This window comes from Ascaphus truei, chromosome 2, assembly GCF_040206685.1.
Source record: "Ascaphus truei isolate aAscTru1 chromosome 2, aAscTru1.hap1, whole genome shotgun sequence".
NCBI lineage: Eukaryota > Metazoa > Chordata > Amphibia > Anura > Ascaphidae > Ascaphus > Ascaphus truei.
Window position 1 is genome coordinate 53,129,821 of NC_134484.1, and position 25,090 is coordinate 53,154,910.

At 43.3% G+C, this 25,090-nt stretch overlaps 1 protein-coding gene and 1 long non-coding RNA gene across 8 annotated transcripts in view; one reads left to right on the plus strand and one right to left on the minus strand.

Moving 5' to 3' along the window:
* LOC142478096 (uncharacterized) overlaps positions 1-3,309 on the minus strand; it is a 40,255-nt gene extending 36,946 nt beyond the window's left edge. Inside the window, exon 1 of one of the 2 annotated variants that reach the window (XR_012793001.1) lies at positions 3,195-3,297. This is a non-coding gene — a long non-coding RNA (uncharacterized LOC142478096). Of the gene's footprint in view, positions 1-3,194 lie in introns of both variants that reach the window. The other variant, XR_012792995.1, reaches the window with a different exon arrangement.
* The window catches only part of CSMD3 (CUB and Sushi multiple domains 3), a 1,548,521-nt gene that overhangs the window by 871,615 nt on the left and 651,816 nt on the right, over positions 1-25,090 (plus strand). For all 6 annotated transcript variants that reach the window (XM_075582415.1, XM_075582410.1, XM_075582412.1 and 3 more), the window contains 2 exons: positions 343-446; positions 2,784-2,896. In XM_075582415.1, coding sequence (XP_075438530.1) covers positions 343-446; positions 2,784-2,896 — 217 coding nt within the window. The remainder of the gene's footprint in view (positions 1-342; positions 447-2,783; positions 2,897-25,090) is intronic.

Sequence of the window (25,090 nt, forward strand, 5' to 3'; positions counted from 1 at the left end):
GAGCCTGCATGTTATGATTGCATGCCACTAGAGGACAATAGTAAAACATTGTTTTCACATTCAATTGCTGGTACCACAATAGACATGGTAGTGTCATGTTTTTGTTTTTACAGGGCAAACATTCTTTAGGCAAAGCAATGTCATCACACCTGATTCTGTAGCTGCCTACCGAGCTTTCCAACAGAAATTAATAATTGTTGCATCTTAAAAACCTCTTCTAATGCACTGTGGGCAACACAGTGTGTTTTTGCAGGCTTTCTCAGTACACAGATCGATAAATATATTGTCAGTAATGTATAACATTTTATTTAATTGCATATGCATTTGGGATTTATCTTATAGATTATTCAGATCAATTTTGAAGAATTTGATCTTGAAATTGGCTATGACACTCTGACAATTGGTGATGGTGGAGAAGTTGGTGATCCAAAAACAGTTTTGCAACAGTAAGTAGTGTGCATTTAAAATGATATTGTGTTATTTTAAAATAAAGCGTCTATTTAAGTAGAGTAAATATTTTCATATCCATATCGTTCCTACTATGTTTTTTTCTGAACATATATATATGCACACCATGGAAACCAAAGAGAAAAATCAGAATTTTTAATTAATAAATTAATGAAACATGTTGTTTATCTTTAGGATCAAACATAAGTAATATATTTTTATTATTTATTATCTGATTAGTCTTACACTAATTTTTCAGGCAGGTCAGATGGGCCAATCCGCCCAATTCCGTTTCTCATATTTTCACTGATGTTACCCTCAAAATCCATTTTGTGGTTATAATCCGCAAAATGATTTGGCCGATTTTAATCCATGCGGATTCATCAAAAACCGCCATTGGACACAACCCGTGGACTGATTTGTAGAATCCAATCCGATCAATCAGCGATCAATTGAAAAATTCTTAAGAATACAAATTCTTAAGGATTTGTATTCTACAAATCCATACAAGGTTTGTGGAATCCGCAACAAGCGAATCACCCTTTTTGAGATTGATTCGAAGAAATCCGCGGACCAACGGAACCAGCTGATAGGCTGCAGATCCATATTCACCAAACAAATTTGAAAATCTCGACTCAGATGTACAATGAGGATTCATGTATCAAGCTAATGCACATTTATTATCTTCTTATACAAATTTCTGATACAGTTGGTGAAAACCCAAATCACATATTTATAGAATTTCTATAATTTCCAAAAATGTCTCCATATAACATGTCTTTATATATTTGCTGACCCAAGGTTGGGACTGGGATGATCTTTATACATTAACATTAATAAGCAAAAAATTATCATAATTAGAAAATATTGGTCCTGCACTTTTCTTTAGTAATGTATGACTTTTTCCCTAAATCTTCACTTTGGTGAACAATTACAACACACATTTTGTATCTTCATTAAATATTTTAATACTTAAAGATCAATTGGGAATTGAAATCATGTACGGAATAATGATGAACTTCAGTCACTCAACATACCCCAATCTGATTAATATTTTGCATTCCAGATTTTTTTTTAAACCTAGCAAAATATATCACTATCATATCAGATTGATTATTTGCATTGGCATTTTACCAACTATGGTGTTATATTAGTAGCTCATAGTTATTTTAAAGGAAAAATATCTCAATTTTAACAATAAAGATATCTGTTTCCCTTGAGAGTTTTAAGAGAGTTTTCAAGCCAAAAAATACCACAGTTATATCTACTGTACAGTAGGTATATAATCTGACCTCTGAAATGGGTAATATGCATTTTGCTATATATCGAGTATATTTTTATGATATGTATCCCCTGTTTCTGTAATACACACAACCCTGTTTCTGGTTGAATGAATAAAATAATATTTTACTAATAGTTACTGGATATAACTTTATTTCTTCATAGTATTGGGTGGTACATTCATAGAGGAGCTCACCTATTCTTCAGCACTTTTATATAAATGTATTTAGATTAATCTGATATGAATTTATAAAGGAGGTATGGTATTCAACATTTCTTTTTTTGAGATTTTTAAGTAAACAAATTAATATGATTACTGTTTGCAAATGTACCTGAATTCACATTTGGGACTGATCAGTGGTCTACTGATCTCCAGAAAACTATGACCTCTAGGCACTTACCCCCACATTTCTGAGATACTTCTAGTTTTCTGTGCCAATGTAAGACACAAAATAACTGAATAACGCAGCAACGACAGAAAGATGCATCATACAGTATGTTTCTTTTATAATTAATAATAATTGTTTGTTCTTGTATAGCGCTGCTAGTTTTACGTAGCGCGTTACAGCCATTTTGCAGACACAGTCCCTGCCCTGTGGAGCTTACAATCTATGTTTTTGGTGCCTGAGGCACAGGGAGATAAAGTGACTTGCCCAAGGTCACAAGGAGCCAACACCAGGAATTTAACCAGGTTCCCCTGCTTTAAACTCAGTGCCAGTCAGTGACTTTACTCACTGAGCCGCTCCTTCTCTCCACTGGCCTTTTGGCCAATTAAGCTAGTCTTACCCTGGCAGCCATATACTGTAGTGTCTACCAAGCAATTATTTTTGTGTAGTGACTAAAACTCTGATATTTAATAAACCAGGGCATTCCCGGGGGGGGGGGGGGGGTCAGGGAACCATGGATCAGATCCACAGGACCCCAGTTCAGGTAGCGTAATTAATAATAATAATTGCCCCCGTTAAAACAATCAGCATGGACTACTGCTTTACCAGTTCAATACATACAGTTTTATAGTACAGTGAATATTAATATTGCTTCTCACTTAACTATAGGTTATCAGGAAGCTTTGTACCCGATTTAATTGTGAGCATGAATAACCAAATGTGGTTACATCTCCAAACTGATGAAAGTATCGGATCAATTGGCTTTAAGGTGAACTACAAAGGTAAGAGGTTCTAAATTTTATAAACATTGTATAAAAGTATCCTCATGGTGAAATCAAAAATCTAAATAGCTAACCATACTCAACTCATAAGAGTCTCTATAAAATATCACAAACATAAACTGTGCCTGCTATCCACATTTGATGGTGTATAGATCAATATAAATCTTATGTTGTTTCATCATTTCAATTAATGGTATATTCACTGGCAAAAGACACCTTATAGCAGTAATAGTTTGCATGTCATTGTATTTTTTTAAATAGATACAGAATTTGCTTAGTTTTAATTAAATGTAATTACCTAAGCAGCCGATCGATCTGTTCTTCCAAGATTGATCAGCAAGTATCCTGCTTTCCCAGGTTCACTGTATGGCCACCTATTTCAATAGAAGGGTGGGGAGCCATGTAGCAACAAAGGAGGGAGTAGGTGGTATGATACCTTTTATTGGACCAAATGTAGTTAATATGTTACAAGCTTTCAAACCTCTCAGGGTCGTTCATCGGCTATGGCAGATATTCAGAAACAAAATACTGTATAATATACAGTGTTTGTAAGAGGGATATTTGGTTGCAATGGATGTTGAGAGGAAGTGGAAAATACAAAATAAGATAATGTAGAAACTGGTAGCCCAATGTGAAAATAAACTGTAGAGACATAAAAGACTATTCTATATTGAAATGCAAAGTAGCCTAGTCATAATTGTTCTTCCGCTTATACTTGCTGTGACAATTATCATGATCACTTAGAGTACTAGTGGTAGATGGATCATCTCCAGTACCAACAGCGCCACTTTTAACGGATTTAACTTTATCAAATTCATCAACACCAATGCTGCCGCCACCACAACGACTTCCACCAAAACTACGTCTACTTCTATGTCTACTTTCCAAATACTTATTCAAAAGACTACAACGGGTATTTCTACTACTGGAAATGTTTATGTCATTATTGTACTTCACTTGTGTTATATATATATATATATATATATATATATATATATATATATATATATATATATATACAGTGTTCGACAAACCTATACATTTGCTCGCCCCGGGCGAGTGGATTTAACCCCCGGGCGAGTAAATATTGGCCCAAGCAGCACACGTTTGGTACTAGGTGGCGAGTAGATTTTTTTGTGTGGCGAGTAGATTTTTGGGTGATTTGTCAACCACTGTATATATATATATATATATACAGTGCTTGACAAATCACCCAAAAATCTACTCGCCGAACCAAAAAATCTACTCGCCACCTAGTCCCGCCCCTAGTCCCGCCCCCAACCCCGCCCCTAGTCCCGCCCACAACCCCGCCCCTAGTCCCGCCCCCGCTTTTAAAAAAATACATAAATAAAATAAATTGAATAAATTCCTAGTAAGAACATTCGTTTTTGACATAAGTTTATTTATTGTATTACATTATACTACAATTGGTCCTTGTTACGTGTGTGTGTGTGTGTATGGGAGAGAGAGATTGAGTATGTGTGTGTGTTTGTGTGAATAAATATCAGATCTAGAAAAAAAAGCCAGATGTGAATGACTAGTTTCCTGCACCCCTTAACTAGTGCCTGGATGCCCCTGCTTCACAATATTTAAAGCAGCAATCCCGCCTGGGATCGTACCTGATCCGCAGTCCCTCAATGTCCAGGTACCCTCATTCCCGCAATGTTATACATTGGAGGGGAGGTGTTCCTTACCTGTCTTCTGGGTTGGGGGGGATTCCGATGTCTCCCGGGTGAAGCTTGAGTCAGATCTGGAAGAAAGCAGTATAGGTTATTTCGGTGTAGTATAGGGCAGTTAAGATATACAGGGTAAATAAGATATCCAGATCGAGAGTGTGAGACAGAGAGTGTGTGAGACAGAGACAGAGAGACAGAGAGGGGAGAGAGACAGAGAGGGGAGAGAGACAGAGAGACAGAGGGGGGAGAGACAGAGAGACAGAGAGGGGAGAGAGATGGAGAGACAGGGAGGGGAGAGAGACAGAGAGGAGAGAGACAGAGAGGGGAGAGAGACAGAGAGGGGAGAGAGACAGAGAAGGGAGAGAGACAGAGATGGGAGAGACAGAGAGGGGAGAGACAGAGAGGGGAGAGACAGAGAGGGGAGAGACAGAGAGGGGAGAGACAGAGAGGGGAGAGACCGAGAGACAGAGAGGGGAGAGACAGAGAGACAGAAAGGGGAGAGACATAGAGGGAAGAGAGGGGAGAGACAGAGAGGGAAGAGAGGGGAGAGACAGAGAGACAGAGAGGGGAGAGACAGAGAGACAGAGAGGGGAGAGAGACAGAGAGGACAGAGACAGAGAGGGGAGAGAGACAGAGAAGGGAGAGAGACAGAGAGGGGAGAGACAGAGATGGAGAGACAGAGAGGGGAGAGACAGAGAGGGGACAGACAGAGAGGGGAGAGACAGAGAGGGGAGAGACCGAGAGACAGAGAGGGGAGAGACCGAGAGACAGAGAGGGGAGAGACCGAGAGACAGAGAGGGGAGAGACAGAGAGACAGAAAGGGGAGAGACAGAGAGGGAAGAGAGGGGAGAGACAGAGAGGGAAGAGAGGGGAGAGACAGAGAGACAGAGAGGTGAGAGACAGAGAGGGGAGAGACATAGAGACAGAGAGGGGAGAGACAGAGAGACAGAGAGGGGAGAGACAGAGAGACAGAGAGGGGAGAGACAGAGAGACAGAGAGGGGAGAGACAGAGAGACAGAGAGGGGAGAGACAGAGAGGGGAGAGAGACAGAGAGGGGAGAGAGACAGAGAGGGGAGAGAGACAGAGAGGGGAGAGAGAAAGAGAGGGGAGAGAGAAAGATAGGGGAGAGAGACAGAGAGGGGGGAGAGAGAGACAGAGAGGGGGAGGGAGAGACAGAGAGGGGGGGAGAGACAGAGAGGGGGGGGAGAGACAGAGAGGGGGAGAGAGACAGAGAGGGGGGGAGAGACAGAGAGGGGGGGAGAGACAGAGAAGGGGGAGAGACGGGGGGTAACTGACTGACGGGGGGGAGGCAACTGACTGACTGGGGGGGGGGTGGGATGACTGACTTTGACTGACTGGGTGACTTTTGACTGACTTGGTGACACTTTGACTGACTTGGTGACTTGGTGACTGGGTGAGGGGGTGGGATGACTGACTGGGTGACTGGGTGACTGGGTGGGGGGGTGGTATGACTGACACTGACTGACTGGGGGACTTTTGACTGACTGGGTGGGGTGACTGATTGGGTGACTGTGTGGGGGGGTGGGGTGACTGGGTGGGTGACTGGGTGGGGGGTGACTGACTGGTGGAGGGGGGGGGTGACTGACTGGGGGGTTACCTCTGGTGTCCTGCACACACACATTCTCTCTCTCCCATACACACACACAAACACTCAATCACACACACACACACACACACACACACACACACACACACACACACACACACACACACACACACACACACACACACACACACACACACACACACACACACACACACACACAATCTCACACACACACACACACACACACACACACACACACACACACACACACACACACACACACACACACACACACACACACACACACACACACACACACACACACACACACACACACACACACACACACAATCTCACACACACACACACACACACACACACACACACACACACACACACACACACACACACACACACACACACACACACACACACACACACACACACACACACACACACACACAATCTCTCTCTCATACACACACACACACACACACACACACACACACACACACACACACACACACACACACACACACACACACACACAATCTCTCTCTCATACACACACACACACACACACACACACAATCTCTCTCTCATACCCATACACACACACACACACACACACACTTAATCTCTCTCTCCCATACACACACACAATCTCTCTCTCATACCCATACACACACACACACACACACACACAATCTCTCCATCTCTCTCTCATACACACACACACACACACACAATCTCTCTCTCATACCCATACACACACACACAGGAAGGGACCTGCGCCGGAGGGGAGAGAGAGAGGGGGGGGGGAAACACCCCGCTACTTCCTCCCGCCCCGCGCGAGCAGCGGGAGCACCGAGGGGAGAGAAACACCGGCAACTGCAGTATCTTCAGACCCGCGCGGGCAGCGAGAACACAGGAGGGGGGGAGAGAAACACCCCGGTTACTACAGCATGTGACCCGCGCGGGCAGCGTGAACACAGGATGGGGGGAGGGAAGAGAAACACCCCGGTTACTACAGCATGTGACCCGCGCGGGCAGCGTGAACACAGGATGGGGGGAGGGGAGAGAAACACCCCGGTTACTACAGCATGTGACCCGCGCGGGCAGCGTGAAAACAGGATGGGGGGAGGGGAGAGAAACACCCCAGTTACTACAGCATGTGACCCGCGCGGGCAGCGGGAACACAGGATGGGGGGGGAGAGAAACACCCCGGTTACTTCAGCATGTGACCCGCACGGGCAGCGGGAACACAGGATGGGGGGGGGGGCGAGAAACACCCCGGTTACTTCAGCATGTGACCCGCGCGGGCAGCGGGAACACAGGATGGGGGGGGGGAAACACCCCGGCTTTTACAGTATGTTGAGACCCGCGCGGGCAGCGGGAGCACCGGAGAGAGGGGGAAGGATGTATCAGTGTATACAGTATATAAATATTTAAAGTGCATTAAATTCCCCCCACCTGAAGCATCTGTCCAAACTCCTCCATGACCGGATCAGTAAATTGTAAATTATAGGAGCTGACAGAATTATACAGCAGGATATGAGGAGGAGGAGGAGCAGCAGCAGACGCGCATGCACGCACGCACTCAACTCCCCCCCCCCATTACTTACCCATTCAGAAAGGGCGGTTTGAAGTCCTGGCAACTCCATCCTGCGTCACAGCCAATCAGCTACGATTTTTTTTTTTTCAAAAAAATTTTTTTTTCCGAACGGGATTTTTTTTTTTTGCAGAGCAGGGGAAAGGTTACTGGCCACGAGCCAATATCCGATCGCAGCTGGCGAGTTGGCGACCGGGTTTGTCGAGCACTGTATATATATATATATATATATATATATATATATATATATATATATATATATATATATATGAGAGAGAGGTATATTATTATGTAATGGCAGCCAGTGACTGCTGCTGTGATGGTTTTTCCTGCTGCCACGGTTTTACAGCACTGGGTATATTATCTCTGACTTGTCCTTGCCAAAAATTATCAGAGTTACAATTAAACTGGTCTGGAAGATTAAAAATTATTATTGGGATTATTTTTCATTTTCACAGTAATATCAATACTGTTAACTGCTGCTATATATATTTCAGTTAATATACTGTACAACAATCACAGTAACATGAGGGCCAGAGGCAGAGAACACTTTAATGAAAGTCTAGTCATTCACAGCTGGCTGGTTATTTATTAATGCCTGCCTGGTTGTTGTTTAATGGTTCAGCTGGGTTCCACATTTCTTACGTAAATAACAAGGTATAATCTTATACTAGTGTAACTAAGCATTAAAGAAGCACTCTTCATCATTTGCCAATAGTGCACAAATAGAGAATTATGATAGGAAATAAAGCTACAATACAGCACTAGATATTATCCCTGACTGTCCTTGTCAAAAATTGTCAGAGTTATTATTAAACAGTTCTGGGAGCTTAATAATTATTCTTGTGATTAATTATTATAGTAATATCAATGCCGATAATAAATGCTGCTATATATTCCAGTTAATATACTACAATCACAGTAACATATTCAGCATGAGGGACAGAGCCCAGAGCCCACTTCACTGAAAGCCCATTCAATCTCAGCAGGTTAATAATGCAAAAGCTATTAGTAAGTAAAACATTATTTTATTTTTAAGGTATAGTAGTACACAAGTAACACACAGTCTAACCAATCCACAGCTAAACCCTGCAAAAACTGGCTTTAACTTGAGGCCGCTGCACTCTATTAATACTCCATGACTCCACCTCCTCATCCGTAGATTGCAGATAATGGTTCTTGGCTCGAACGACTAATCCGTTGCGCGGATTGTCAGTGATAGAAATAATTTTTTCGGAAAAGGCGCATTTTTTGAGACTGATTCTTAGAAATCCGTGCAGCAAAGGAACCGACCTACCCAAATCCCCCCCAAATTTCCCCCAGCTCTAGCCAGCACTACTATATATAGGAAAACATATATTTATTTCTACATAAACATTTGTTTAATACCTTGCAAAATTCATACACTTTACACTTGCAAAATCTTTGAATTTGACTAACAGGCACTTTTTTCCCCTTTGCATCTTAATCATGTTAGTCAACGGATACATGTTTTGCAGACTTTATGAAAAATGTTAATGATAACATTTGTTTTGGTTTGTCATTAAATTTGACAGTGTAATGTCTTGCTCAAGGACATTTTGCTGATGAAACCAATACATTTCAAGGTCTCGTACAAAATCAGAATAACTGATTTAGGCTTTATTATTTCCTTTACTGATTTACATTTACAAGAAAAGCCCAAACAGAGTAATGTTTGTAAAGTGTATATAAAAATGTTGAGATTAAAAAGTAAATAAAATTAATATCCCATATTAGTTTTCCATTTATAAATTAGTTTAGCGGTATTGGTTGTATTCCCATCGGGAAACACTTTAAAGTCACAAAAATTGGATTATCGAGAATTGCATGTCTTTTCCATCTTCTTTGTAATTTCTTCTTTAACAATGAACAGTGCAGTAGTGCACACAATCAAAAAGCAAGGTCTATTTAATAAAAGGATTATAATCTCACATGTTGCATGACTGCTGATAGGTATTGTAACATAAGGGAGCAGCCGCTCCTTCATCAGAATAATTTCCCACTTAATCATTATGTTTTATGGTTGCTGGAGCAGCCAATAGTGGTTTGGGGCTGATGTGTATGGACCTGACGGCATTGTGATTGGCAATATTTAGCAGTGCCATGGTATGATTCCACATGTGTAGGTAGGGCAGGACATCGCAGGATGCTGGTTTGGGGCACAGTAAATGTTAGCAATGAATGCATAATTTTTCTCCAATATACACATATTTCACTGCATTTTTAAAAGCCATATCCTTGTAAAGGGCTGCTGTGATAAGCTGCAATGTGGTTACAGATGGCTGAATAGAACACTGAATAGAACTTAGTGCCCAACTTCCTTATATGATATACTTCTTAGAATCGCATCTGCATGTCAGAAGGTCTTACTGCCACTCTCCTTACTACCCAAAAACATTGGATTGCTTACATATCCATACTTTACCTTCTTAGCCTTGTGACCTATACAGGCATACTGCAAATACCTAGTGCAATATAATTAGTGCAGTATAAATCAAATTTATTTGTCAGGGCAAAAGAGCTAGAGTGTCTAGGTCAGTGCTATTGTCATAAAGAGATAGAAGGGGACTAGATGTCCTGGATTTAATACATTACTACCAAGAGGCCCAGTTAAGACAAGTAGTGGTCTGGAATACTAGCCCGGGCCAAACCTGCTGGGTAGATATAGAGACAGAATATTCAAAAGATCTCCCACTGCCACCTCACTTTCGGTAGAGGAGAAAATTAAATTTGACATTAAATATGTGGACCAGAGCTAAATTAAAATACATACTCACTTCGGGAATGTCCCAACTCACACCAATCTTTGATAACCCAGAGTTTCCACAAGGCTGTGTTATTAAATAGTTTTGATATATTTAAAAATAACAGCATAACAAAGATTGGAGATTTACTCCATATAGGCAAATTACGAAGTTATCGGGAACTGTGTACTAAATCCAACTCCCCAGACATATCTATGTTCAAATATCTTCAAATTAGACATTTTCTCCACAAATTATCAAGGAAAATGGATTTCCCAGAACTATCCAATTTTGAACAACTATGGAAAAAAAAGTATCTATCAGAAAGGTTTAATAACAAAATATATGCAGGGATCAAGGCAGCAGCAAACACTCCAGATCATAACTATATGACTAAGTGGGTCAGTGACATATGTATAGAGATTGATAGAGAGGATTGGGGTGGTATCTGGGGAAATGCGGCTAAAACATCCATGTATACTATAACCAAAGAGAACATATATAAAATTATATACCAGTAGTACCTCACACCAAAGAGGCTCAAACTGATTTACCCCGAAACCTCTGACCAGTGTTGGAGGGGCTGTGGGCTGGTCGGAGATATGGTCCACATCTGGTGGAACTGCCCAATTATACAAACATATTGGACTACTATTCAGGAAATCATCGACTCCATAACTGGTCTAAAGATCCCCATGGATCCAGTGACCTATTTACTGGCAAAACCAATAGAGCATGGGAATCATACAATGAGATGCCTGATTTCCCATATCTTGACAGCTGCCAGACGCTCAATAGCTGCCCCTGGAAAAGCCCACTTCCATCGTATTGTTGATGGAAAGGCTCACTGCATTCCTCAAACATTCCACTGATAGATTCTATATGATTTGGGCCCTGTGGTTAAATGAATAATGAACAAAGGGGACTGGGCAATGGTACTTGGTCTGCCTAGGTACTCCCCTCACTTAAACTTCTTCAATTTCTTAAGATGCAGAGGATTGAAATTCAAAACTTAGTCAGAACTAGAGTTAAGACTTTGCCCCCTCCCCCTTCCTTCCCCTTCACTTCCCCTCCCCCTCCCTTTCCTATTATTAGTGTTATGTCTGAAGGACTTATTTCCATTATGTGTTAAGGTCTGTATTATAGTAAACGCTTGCGCGCATGACGTTGCGCGTACACGTGGCGTGCGCGTGCGCATGTTGTGAATGTATCAGTGTTTTCCCCGCCCTTTCGGTGATTCTGCCATTACAGCGAGTGTGGTGCATGCTACCTGTTGGTAAGCAGGAGGGCTGAGTCGTCCGCCGGTGGTTGTCGGGACACAGGACAGGTTTCTGGGGTAGATACCCGGCATGGTTCTCTAGCAGTACAGCACATCCATCTGCCACAGGCTCCAGACGTTTAGAGGCGATCACCTACGATATAAACAATCACTCTCTTTCCCCAGTAATATCACACACCAGGCAGGAGGTATATGAAACAGGAATAGTTTATTCTGTTCAGCTCAATGCAGTTAAAGCAGGCCTCTGCCCTATGCAGTCTCTGGTGTTGTATTCAGCTGTAGGATGATCCTTGGAACTGCACTATGGGTTAAGGGCCCCCGCAGTAGTCCTTGCTCTTCCCTGATCCTCTATCAGGATCAGGGGAAAGGTGCACACTCACTCACCCCCAAGGGGAAGAGGAACAGGGAAGGCCAGTATTCAGGCAACCTGTGTGTGACCTGCCTCTCTCAAGTAGGGAGAGGCACTGACTACATTTTGGTGGCCCTCCCCTTGTGTACAGCCAGGAGGAGTGCAAGTGGTTCACCTTTCCCAACAGGTACAGGACCTTTCTCTACAGGCACCACCTGCGGCTGCACCGCTGGCGCAGTCCGATTTAACATCCACTTTATCCTCAGCTCCAAAGATTCCAAAGCTCCGAAGCCCTACGCAGGGGACCCCCACGCTTGCCGTGGCTTTCTCAACCAATGTGAGATCCAGTTCGAGATGGTTCCGCAGCTGTATTCTACTGGTCGGAAAAAGGTAGCTTATGTATACAGTCTGCTCACAGGTAAAGCACTGGCATGGGCCTCCCCGATCTGGGAGTCCTGATATTACTCGAGATTACGCAGCCTTCAAACGAGACTTTCGACAGGTCTTCGATACCCCCGCAAGACAAGAGACTGCTTCTGATTCCCTGATTCAGCTTACACAGGGACGTCGGCCTGTGGCCCAATACGCCTTGGAATTCAGGACCATAGCAGCTGAGACTCGTTAGGGTCAGGAGTCCTTAGTCTCCGTCTTCTGGAATGGCCTATCAGACTCCCTGAAGGATGAACTTGCTTCACAACCCAGGCCAGGACTGCTGGAGGACCTCATCACCCGGGTATTCATATGGACCAGAGTCTTCAGGTACGTCACGCTCAGCGTCAGCAACCCGGGGCTACGCCTTTCCATACTTCCTTCTCTAGGTTCTCTTCTACCTCGAGACCCGTCTTCTCCCCGCTGCCTGCGCTGGAAGCCCCAGAGCCGATGCAACTCGGAGTCCAGCAACCTCGGGCACCCTTACGACAATTTCGATCAACCGGAGAGTGGTGCCATCATTGCGGATCTTCTCAGCAGCGTACCCGTGACAATCCACCATCTCCGGGAAACGACCAAACCCAGTGAGTATGAAGGGGTGCTTCCTGGGTGCTAAATCTCCTTGCCCCCTACCCAGAAGGGAACTCCCTAAAAGATTGACCATTCCCGTTACCCTTTCCGGTCCTACCTTCCGCACTTCCACAGCAGCATTTATCGATTCCGGCGCAGGAGGGAACTTCATGGACCAGACCTTTTTTGAACAAAATCAGATCCCACTTTCCAAGAAGAACTCCCCCGTTGCCTTGGTCGTGATTGATAATCAGCCACTCACTCCGGCATATATCTCCTTGGAGACCAGACCTATCACCCTTTCTTCTCACTCTCACAAAGAGACTCTGGGCTTTGACGTGATTCATGCCCCAGGTACACCAATCACGCTTGGCCTGCCCTGGTTGCAGAAGCACAATCCACTCATCGATTGGATATCCCCTAATCCCATTGACTGGAGGTCAAGGTCAGAGGAATCTTCTTTGTCTATGGAACGTCCTTCCTATCTACTAGCTAACACATCCAATCCTCAGAGGGAGTTACCTTCCCTTACGCAGAATTTTTGGACGTTTTTAGCCAGACACAATCCGAGCTCCTACCCCCTCATCGTTCCTACGACTGTCCGATTGACCTGGTACCTGGATACATCTTGCCAAAGGCCAAATCTTATCCTCTCTCGTTGCCCGAGACGGAAGCCATGGATGAGTATATTTGTGAGAATCTAAGGCGGGGCTTTATACGTCATTCCAACTCTCCCGTGGGGGCCGGATTCTTCTTCGTCAAGAAGAAAGATGGTACTCTCAGACCATGTATTGATTACCGGGGTCTGAACCATATTACGGTGAAAAATCGTTATCCACTCCCACTCATCTCCGAACTCTTCGACAGACTTCAGGGGGCCAACCTCTTTACCAAACTTGACCTCCGTGGGGCATACAACCTCATCCGTATCCGAGAGGGCGATGAATGGAAAACTGCCTTCAACACCCGTAGTGGGAACTACGAATACCTAGTGATGCCCTTCGGTTTGTGCAATGCACCAGCAGTTTTTCAGGATTTTATCAATGACAACTTTCGGGATGTCCTCAATCGCTTTGTGATTGTATACCTGGATGACATACTTATTTTTTCCCAAAACTTACAGGACCATATCATTCACACGAAGTTTGTGCTTTCACGCCTCCGAGAGAACCGGTTGTTTGCAAAAATGGAGAAATGCCTTTTTCACCAGTCTACCACTTCCTTTCTTGGGTACATTATCTCCAACAGAGGCTTAGCCATGGACCCAGAGAAACTGAAAGCCGTCGTGGATTGGCCACAACCCAATTCCCTCAAATCTATTCAGCGATTTTTAGGTTTTTCCAACTATTACCGGAAGTTTATTCGTAACTTTTCTACCATCATCGCTCCTCTCACGGCACTGACCCAAAAAGGTGCAGATCCTTCATCTTGGTCACCTGAGGCAGCCACGGCTTTCAAAACACTGAAACAAGCCTTTGTCTCTGCTCCCATCCTTCGACATCTGAACACTAATTTTCCATTCACCCTAGAGGTTGATGCTTCTGACTGTGGGGCTGGTGCGGTTCTGTCTCAGAAATTTTCTCCCCAGGACAAACTTCACCCTTGCGGGTTTTTTTCTAAAAAGTTTTCTCCAACGGAAAGAAATTATGACGTGGGCAATAGGGAACTTTTGCCCATCAAACTGGCTCTTCAAGAATGGAGGCATCTTCTGGAGGGGTCAAAAGAGCCATTTACTATTCTCACGGACCATAAAAACCTGTTGTACATTCAGAATGCCCATCGTTTAGGTCCTCGCCAAGCCAGATGGTCGTTATTTTTCTCCAGATTTAATTTTGATCTCTCATATATTCCCGGCACAAAGATCGTCAAGGCAGATGCCCTCTCCAGGCAATACTCTTCTGAAGAGAGACCGGAAAAGACCACCGAGTCCATTCTTCCTAAACAAAGGATCATAGCGGCTGCGGCATTCAAGAATCTTGAGAAGATCATCAAATCACAAAAACATCTCCCGACCGGTCTTGAGGTTCCGAAAGACACTTTGTACGTAGAGCCCAAATTCGTTCCTGAGATACTGGACTGGGGACATTCCGTCCGTTCGGCAGGGCATCCAGGATTCAAGAAAACGTTGGACCTTCTGGTGGCCCAATATGACCAAAACCATTCTTGAATTTACACGGTCCTGTCCGGTATGTGCACGTAACAAGATTCCTCATCAGAAACCTCAGGGTCTTCTCTTACCCTTACCTATTCCGGAGCGTCCCTGGTCCCACATATCGATGGATTTTATTGTGGAGTTGCCTAGGTCGAATGGCATGAACACCATTCTTGTAGTAGTGGACCGGTTTTCCAAGATGGCACATTTTATCCCTCTCAAAGGATTACCCTCCTCACCCGCCCTAGCTGATATTTTCTCAAAAGAGATTTTCCGTATCCATGGGATTCCCACATCCATCGTATCTGATCGGGGCTCCCAATTCGTCTCCAAATTCTGGAGGAATTTCACCAAGAGACTGGGCATCTCATCTTCCTTTTCTTCTGGATATCACCCTCAATCAAACGGACAGACCGAGAGGGTTAATCAATCCCTCGAGAAGTACTTAAGGTGCTTCGTCTCTAACTCTCAGGATGACTGGGCAGAATTACTTATCTGGGCTGAGTATGCCTTTAATTCCTCCAGGAACGAGTCTACCCGTGGGACTCCCTTCTTTATCAACTACGGATTCCATCCGGCTCACTTACCCATTTCAAAAAACTCCTCTGGAGTACCAGCCATGGACGAGCATATCGCCCTCCTACAGGACTCTTGGTCCAGAATTCAATCTGCACTACAAAAAGCCTCCTTGACATCTAAAACCCAGGCTGATCGTCACCGCCGTCTGGCACCCAACTACAAACCCGGGGACAAGGTTTGGCTATCCTCCAAGAACATCCATCTCAAGACTCCTTCCCCTAAATTGGCACCTAGGTTTCTGGGCCCCTTTCCCATCATGGAGCAGGTAAATCCGGTTTCCTTCCGACTCCAACTACGTCAAAGCATGAGAATCCCGAAAGTCTTTCACACCTCGCTTCTCAAACCCTTCATCTCCAGTAGCCTCTTTCCAGACCACACTACTAAACCAGACCCTGTGATGGTACAGGGTAACGAAGAGTACGAGATCCAGGCTTTACTAGATTCCCGTCTTTCGAGAGGTAAAGTCCACTTCTTGGTCCATTGGAAGGGTTTTGGACCCGAAGAAAGGTCGTGGGTACCCCTTAAAGACATTCATGCCCCCGGACTCCTCAAACGCTGCCGAAAGAAGTTTCCATCAAAACCATGGAAGGATCGTCCTGAGGCCGATCCTGAGGGGGGGGGGGGGTACTGTGAGGAGTCTGGGATCGCGACGCCCGCACCCTGGTTCCTCCTCACCTTCGTTAACCCCCACTGCCGAAGTGCGTGCCCCTCGCTGGCGCCACTTTCCTACTGCTGCTTTGGGGGTTCCCCGCCATCCCCGACGGTCTCTCATTCCTACTAGCTCTTCCCTCTCCAATGCGGATGCCATGTGTTCCGGCCACGTGCGTGAACAGCACGTGCCGGGTGAAGATAATTTATTCACTGCTCTAGCATTGAAACCACGCCCCCAACAGACTAATAGGATCACCTGCAAGAATAAGAGTCCTCACCTGCCTGCCAATCAAGTGGACCTATCCAGGATAGCTCCATACACTCCTCCAGGTCTGCCTCCACCTCTGATTGGTCAGCCGCACTTTATAATGCCTGCCCTCCCTCTCACTCGTTGCTCGACATAGTTTCCACTAGGATTACTACTCTGGCATTCTCTCTCTTATTCTCTCAGGTTACGACTTGGCTTGGCGGACGTCTATCTCTGGCTCTCGACCCCTGCTTGGACAACGACCTTCCGGAATTCTCCAATCCCTGACCTTGGCTAAAACGACAACGACGACGGCACTTCATCACCGGTACCGGCAAGTATTGCTAGCTAACATCACCTGGCCTAGCAACGCCTAATTCACCACACTCCGGACACGCTCCTTTTGCTGCGGGTGCGTGCCCATATACGTTCCTCACCTCAGTAGAAGGGACGGGTCTGGTCTGCGGGCAGCACCGGCGTAACAATGACGCTATATAAATAAAGATATACATACAGTATAGTACATAAATGTTTGATGCAAAATTTTGAGATGGTATAATTTATTACCACATAAATTCTTATTAGGTTCATGAATACTAATAGATTAAATATTAACAATGAAGTCTGCAAAACAATCACAAATTTGGTTCAAAAATACGTGAGCAACCATTGTGTACTCCAAAATAAGTACAAATTTCCAATTTAAATATTTAAATGTTAACTAGGCAGACATTTCCCCCTTATGTATAAACAGTATGTATTAACCATTATTTTACTACCACAGTACAACTGAAAGCAAGACCACATTACTTTTTTGATTTGTATTATGTTGGAAATGTGGTGTGAAAAATCCTTTAACATATGCAACCTGCAATATGCAGTAGAAAATGTCACTATATATGTTCGTACCAATTGTTACCAATAAGATATTTCTACTTTGGTTGGGGGTTAACACTTAGTGAAGGTTAAAAGACTTATGCCAGGTGCAATATTAAACAAATGTTTTCGATAATGAACATTTGTGTTCCATGTTGGCACATACTGTACATGCAGGGTTTAGATTATGAAGTGAGTGTTTGAGGGGGGGGGGTGTCAATAATCAACTAATTAGGATGCGTGGCTATTAATGAGGCCACTGCTGATTTTCTATTACTGTGATGCATGGAAGCTACTGTAGTTGTGTAGTGTGTAAATGCACTAACTGTGCAAACAACGATGATGCAGCGGAGCCTGGTTCAGATCCCGATTTGATCTTCTTTTGACCTTGGCCAAGTCACTTTATATAATCCCCCCAAAAAAGGGACTTGTGCCTGAAAATATTATATATTCAGCACTGCATACATTGCCACTGCTGTGCAAGATCCCTATTTAAATTAATAGCTATTATTAATATTTATTATTTTAATTGATATGTTTATTAGTTATAGTGGGGATGATAGTTTATATGTAATGTTTTGTGGTGTATTGATATTTCTATAAAGGACCTATTTATTTGTACAATGCACATCATGAGTTCAACTTGAATGTAAAATGGCTAAAATGAAAATGGAATAATTAATTTGAGTGAGGTATTGATAACGGAGTTATGAGAATTCCAGTTGTCATCCAAAAATGGGAGTTCAAGGCTTTTTTGACAAATCGATTTGGATTGGCACAGCTGGAGTCAAACCGAGAATGATGGAGAGAATAGCAAAGCACGCCAATACAAACAGAAAGTGCTCTTTAGCAACGGATTGACACAACTCACATTTAAAACTATAGCCCCCTTACTTAACACCTTTCTTTCCAAGATCAATCCTGTCACCCCATTTCTAAGCATGCCCCCTCCTTCAAGTATGCCTTGACTGGCTTCCCACGGTACATAATGCTATCCATCCCCCCAAAAATTCCCTTTCCACATATGGTCGCATTTGGATTTGCAATCCTCAAGCAAATCCCCCTTGCTAATTCTCTTTCTTTAAAACTACATCTGCCTCACCAGAATCCATCTCAGTCCCAGAAGTTCATTAACCCAGAATCATCACTGCCGTAACCAAATTACCTTCCCTAGTAGAGCTACAAACCTGCTCACTTGCTCTATCTTCTATCAATTGCAAGGTCCTATAGCATTCTGCCAGTACCTTCCTGACAACATATGTCTTTGTCATATCCTCCAACCACTATAACTTTAAGAAGAAAAAGACACCAGTCAACATTTTGCTGACTACTGAACAAGAACACTCCCTTTCCTAAAACCAAACTATAGTAATAAAAACAAAAAATGATGGGATCAGTGTGGTCTTTCTATTTTCCCCAAATTATTTCAACTCTGGTCAAACCTTCCTGTTATTACACCATGATGAACACTACAAGTACAAAGACTCTTCCATGAAATCCCTTCTTCAGTATCCACGAGGATCCATAAGTAGTCTATGCAGATCCATTAAAAAACAACAAAGAAAGGGGTGTTGAAAAAGCGCTCAAGCTAATTAAAACAATTAAACCAATACTAATTACACTCAAGTAATACAATGGTGCAACGTGAACTCATACTAATGAGCCAAGGCTGCCAGGAGAAACTGACCAAACCAGATCAGAAAACAGATGTGGAAAAACATACAAACCGGCGCCTTAGAAACAAAGTCCAAATAGACTGAAAAATGAACAGGGTGTAATCCTTGTAGGGAGATAGGATCTTGTAGATCTAGACCAACTTAGAAATTCCATGGATGGCGTCATGTAACATGCAAAGTCAAACACAAAAATTATTAATAGTGTATACTGCTAATAGTAAAATGACAGACCACAAACTTACAGACACAGAACTGAAGCAACACTCAACATACACCACACAATCAAACACAGGCTAATGAAAACAATTAAACTGATTTAATAAAATACATTATCAATACAAATCAATAAATAAATAAAAAGGAGAAAACTTCTTGTAGGTGATATGGTGGTAAAACCAGAATCCTACTTACATCACAACAGTGATAATAAGCATGATAGTCTAACAATTGCAAAACCGCTCCTCCTCTTGCCTCTGTCGCCAGGGAGGGGGGGTTCTGCAGTACGACCCAGTGACCGGTACACTCTTTGTGCAGGGGCAGTTGTTCGCTTTGTAGTTGGAGGTGTCCTCACTCATGAAACGCTGCGCATATGTTTCTCCAAAGTCGCCACAACCTCTGACCCTACGCGCTTTGTTTTGTCACTTCCTCAGGGGTATCGGATCCATTGCCATTTTAAATGAGACCCAGCAATGGCTTTCAGTACTCTGGGTGCATACTTTGTCATAAAGCATATGTACATTAGACATCAGCACACTAATAACCTTAGACGCCTTAATAAATGCAAATTGTTTGTCAGCCTTCTAAAGTCTCCAGTTTTGCTGTGCCTCTTACCCTTGCAGCCCTCCTTGCACCCTTATATCTGTCCCACTTTTAAGTAACTGCAATTACTTTGGTCACCTGCTCCCAACTTCATTGCATCATTGTCCAAAGAAAACTTAAACGCTGCTCCCTCCTCTTCCTTCCTAAACGTTAAGAAGGATTCCAAACACCTGTGCTGTCTGTTATGGGTTGACAGGTTCCCAGGTAATGTCACAGACATTGCATGTACTCTGTCCCTTCTTACTATTGAGAGGTCAACAGCAGGGATTTACTAAGCTTGGATAGGCAGTATAGGAACTTGATAATGGCCGTTGTCTTGAATGGCACTTAATATTGGATCAAGCTCTTATACCCCATATCGGAGCTTACTAAATCTCCCTCCATGTATCCAAAAGTGCTGTAATTCTGAGGCATAATATTGCACTAGATACAGATGTAGCCAGAGAGAGAAAAAGTTTCCCCCAGCAGCAGGAGTTTAACTGGGTGGGGCGTCTGATAGCAGAGAATATATCCCCACCTGTCATAGAGTTGCCATGCTTATACCTTGCCTGCAGCCATGACATTTTGCTGTTTTTTGCCACAGCTCTAGAAACGCTATACCTAATTAAATCTCTATGTAGCCCTGGTAAGAAATGGGGCTTTAGTTTTATCCTCCTCCTGGTATAATTCCTGATAAGGGCAGGTTGCCAGGAGTTATCATGGGTTTCCCCCACTTCAAGTACTTGCCCTGACTGGTGGAGGTAGGTCACTTGACCCTGTGTCCAATCAAGAGACACAGGGGCGTTGCCTGCTGAGATCATAAAGAGCAGTGCATTTCCTATTTAGTCAGTCTGTGAGTTCTGTCAGTCTGACAGTAGAGTGAGTTAGTGTTAGGGAGGAGAGGAGTGATCAGCTCATGAGTAGAGCTGATATAGCTAGTGAGATATAGGTGGACCAAATATCTTTCACCCTGCTTTAGGGGAAGAGCTAGCCCCACTCTGGATGCCCTTTGGTCCAGAGTGGCGGCAGGGACCATCATAAGGGAGAACAGTTAGTGGACTGTGCATCAACGGTACCTGTCGGCTGCTGCTGTTGCCCAAGAGAATAAAGAGTCTGCTGGTTTTAAAAGATAACCTTGTGTGAGACTGGAATCTCTCACCCCTGGGACGGGGATTTCTGTGGTAGGGATTCCACCCCGCGTCCCTGGGGCTTACTACAGATGGAGGCGCTGCACCATTGAATGAGAACGAAGGCACTCACCCCAGTAACCTGTTCCTGTTGTCCCCCATGTCATTGCGGGAGACTCAGGCCCTCCTGTTGCCAGCAGGTATGCACCACACAGAGACATATAGCCAGACCCCAGAACACCATAGGGGACCTGATCTGCGATTGGGTGGGGGAGTATGGGTTATATCTATATTAAAGAAAACATTCAATTGAAAGGTCTTATTCTTTTAAATATTTGCTGTTATTTGTTTTCTCCGGGATTTCACTAATTTTCCCTTACACTGTACATAGAAAACTAAGGCTCTCTATATGCTTCCTTTCTCTCTACAAACTGTGGTATCCTTCAAGAATAAAAGAACTTCATAAAAGACTTGACTGCAAAATACTGGTTCAAATCAGTATGAAAACTCAGCAATGCAGTTCAATACTGTTCAAAATAAACCACACAAAGAATGCCACAGTATGGTTTAAATGTATGTCTGATACATTAGAGAACATAAAAAGACGTGCACATTATATTAAAGGCCTAATATAAAAATTGTTTCCAGTTCAAAGTTTCGAATCCAATGCCCTAAATAAACCGCTTCCTTTCCTCTGTGTTCTGTACTTTGATATTTCTATATAAAAACATATGACTACAATAGATCTGTGGATAGGTGCATCCAACGAGTGGCTTGCCTGTCAGATGCCTCTTTGTTTTTAGAATAATCGAGTTGGGTCTCATTATGTTTGAAGAAGAACATCTGGATTCTTTAAGTACAAATTTAATGAGGGAACTTGGAATTCTAACAATAAGACCTAATCTCTGATGATTAATTAATTACGCTTGCAAAGAATAAAACTATTGTTAATTATCTTGCAATATTAGTGCTTTCATACTTGGGTGGTTAAATAATTTTATTCTTGCTCTTTGGAATATAAGCACTGCTTTAATATGCTCCCACTGCACTGTTGCGGCTGAATACAAAGCAAACTGTTACTTGAAAGAGTCATATTAATTCAGAACTGTCTCTTGATAGCCATGTATCCCTTTATGCAAATAATTTTGCTGGCTCACAAAGCCAATTGGTTTATTAAAAGATAAATTAAAAAGTCAAACGTGCACAGCGAATTTTGGAGAAAAAAAACTTCCTTTAAATAACTCTTGTACACTAAATGATCAAATTCTTATTCGTTGCCCCTTATTCTATAAAGTGGGGCTTTCCAAGTTATAGTACTGTATCAGAACTTTTGAACTTTGCAGCATACTGTAAGGGCCTTTCTGTCTATATTGCATACAGCTGCAGTGGCCGTTATTCGAAGATACAGACGAGACCACGACTATTCTAAAGCTTGCCTTAAACTAGCCCGGTTACATTCTGGGTATGTGCTGGGCTTGTTTAAGGCACGTTTAAGGCCTTTCTGCATTGACTAATGACTCATAGGATTAACATAGCAGGAGTCCCTGGCAGTCTCATTCAGTTTGAATGGGACTGCCTGGGACCCACGCTGTTAATCTGATGGGCCACTAATCAATGCAGAAATGCTGGGGCTAGTTTAAGGCAAGTTTAAGGCATGTATTCAGAATGTACCTGGTGTACTTGTGTCATTTTGGCGATTGCCACTGGTTTGTGTTAGAATAGTACATCTCGCGTGATCCAGCGTTCCCGAGATACAAGCCCCGTTAAAGGGTGCAGGTATACCCGCCATGTTAAAATCCTATGGGTCACGTGACCGTGGGATCTAAACAAAGCAGAAGGATACCGGCACCCCATAATGGGTCCTGTATCTCGGGAAGTAGGGGTTCTCCGAGGCTGAAATCAACTTTGTTCAGCTCAGGAGACCCCCTGCTCCCGCACACTACTATCAAACACCCCCCTCCAAATGAAAAATCATTACCTTAGCAAGTAGCTGCTAAGGTAATGAAGCTGCTCACATTTTATTTTTATTCATTGTGTGCATGAGTAGGCGGTCTCTTGAGCTGAACAAAGTTGATTTCAGCCTCGGGGATCCCTACTTCCCGAGTTACAGGCCCCGGTATGGGGTGCCGGTATCCCCATATTAAAATCCACATGGGATCTAAACAAAGCAGAGGGATACTGGCACCCCATACCCGGGGCATGTATCTCGGGAAGTAGGGGGTCCCGAGGCTGAAATAAACTTTGTTCAACTCAGGAGACCCCCTGCTCACACACACAATAAATAAAAATTTAAATGTAAGCAGCTTCATTACCTTAGCGACCATGCAATGCCCACTAAGGAAATGAAGGGGTTAAGGCACAGTACTGTAGCAGATTACATTACAATATGTACTGTACTACCCATCCACTAATACACAACCCACCCCCCGTGCCCCCCCATAAAACCATGATTTATTCATTTACACACAGGATTAATACCGCAGGCCAACAGGGGTCCCTGGTGGTCCAGATGGGTGCCTGCAGGCCCACAGTGTACCAGAGGGGGGTGTCCACAGGTGTGCCCATGAGTGTCTGGGGGTCCCGAGTCATCCCCACAGGTGTCTGAGGCCCTCTTGTGGTTACCACAGGTGTGAGGGGCCCTCGGGTGGTCCCTGCATGTCCACAAGGCCCCCACAACTGTGGGTCCCCCGGTTCTTCCCCGCAGGTGTCCACATGGGTCCAAAGGTGTTACCCGTGGGCATCCGGGAGTCCTCGGGTTGTCTCCAAAGGTCCCCGCAGACCTAAGGTACCAACCCTGTATGTAAAAAAATAAAACATGTCCTACATTTAAATAAATACACCACCTCCAACCCCCCCACCAGCACCAAACACATACAGTACAGTAATGGGCAAAATAACTATTATCCAGATATGGATAATAGATTATTTGCCCTTTGTTAAACACAGCATTAGCAAGCATAAATAAAGTAAATAAATACAGTTCGACTTACCACAGCAATATCATGGATGTCCTCGCCAGCAAGGTCCCTGTCCTCAGTTGCCAGAAAGCATACATACATAATAAATACAATCTAATGTCTCCTAACCCCTTAATCACCTTAGTGGTTAATAACCGCTACAGTAATTAAGGGGTTAACCCACCCTCCCTGCTACCCACCTGGGAGGCCTGACCACCCTCCCCAGACACACTATACCCACCCTGTATCCGTTGAGTAGTATAGTGGTACATCATACCCATATAATAATATGGGAATGATAAGCCACTATAGAACACACAATGGGCACCTAATCTCAATACATTAATGCACAAAACACACAATAATAGAACATTCCAAAACACCAATCAAAGCAATTAATTTATACAACAGCTATGAATTAATTAAACCAGTAACCAATCAAAGCAATTACTTTATACAACAGCAATGAATTAATTAAACTAGTAACCAATCAAAGCAATTAATTAATACAACAGCTATGAATTAATTAAACCAGTAACCAATCAAAGCAATTAATTATTTAAAAATATCTGAAACACAACAATTAAAAGCATTAGCCAACACAATACGTCATTAATTAAAAACGAGAATAAATCGTCAACATTTTATTTAAATTAAGCAGAAAAATACTAAACAATGACATCACATAATAAACTGACATCGCAAAAATCACCATCAACACAAAGCAAAAAATGACAACAAAAATATTGTTGCTTTGATTGGTTACTGGTTTAAATAATTCATTGCTGTTGTATAAAGTAATTGCTTTGATTGGTTACTGGTTTAATTAATTCATAGCTGTGGTGTAAATTAATTGCTTTGTTTGGTGTTTTGGAATGTTTTAT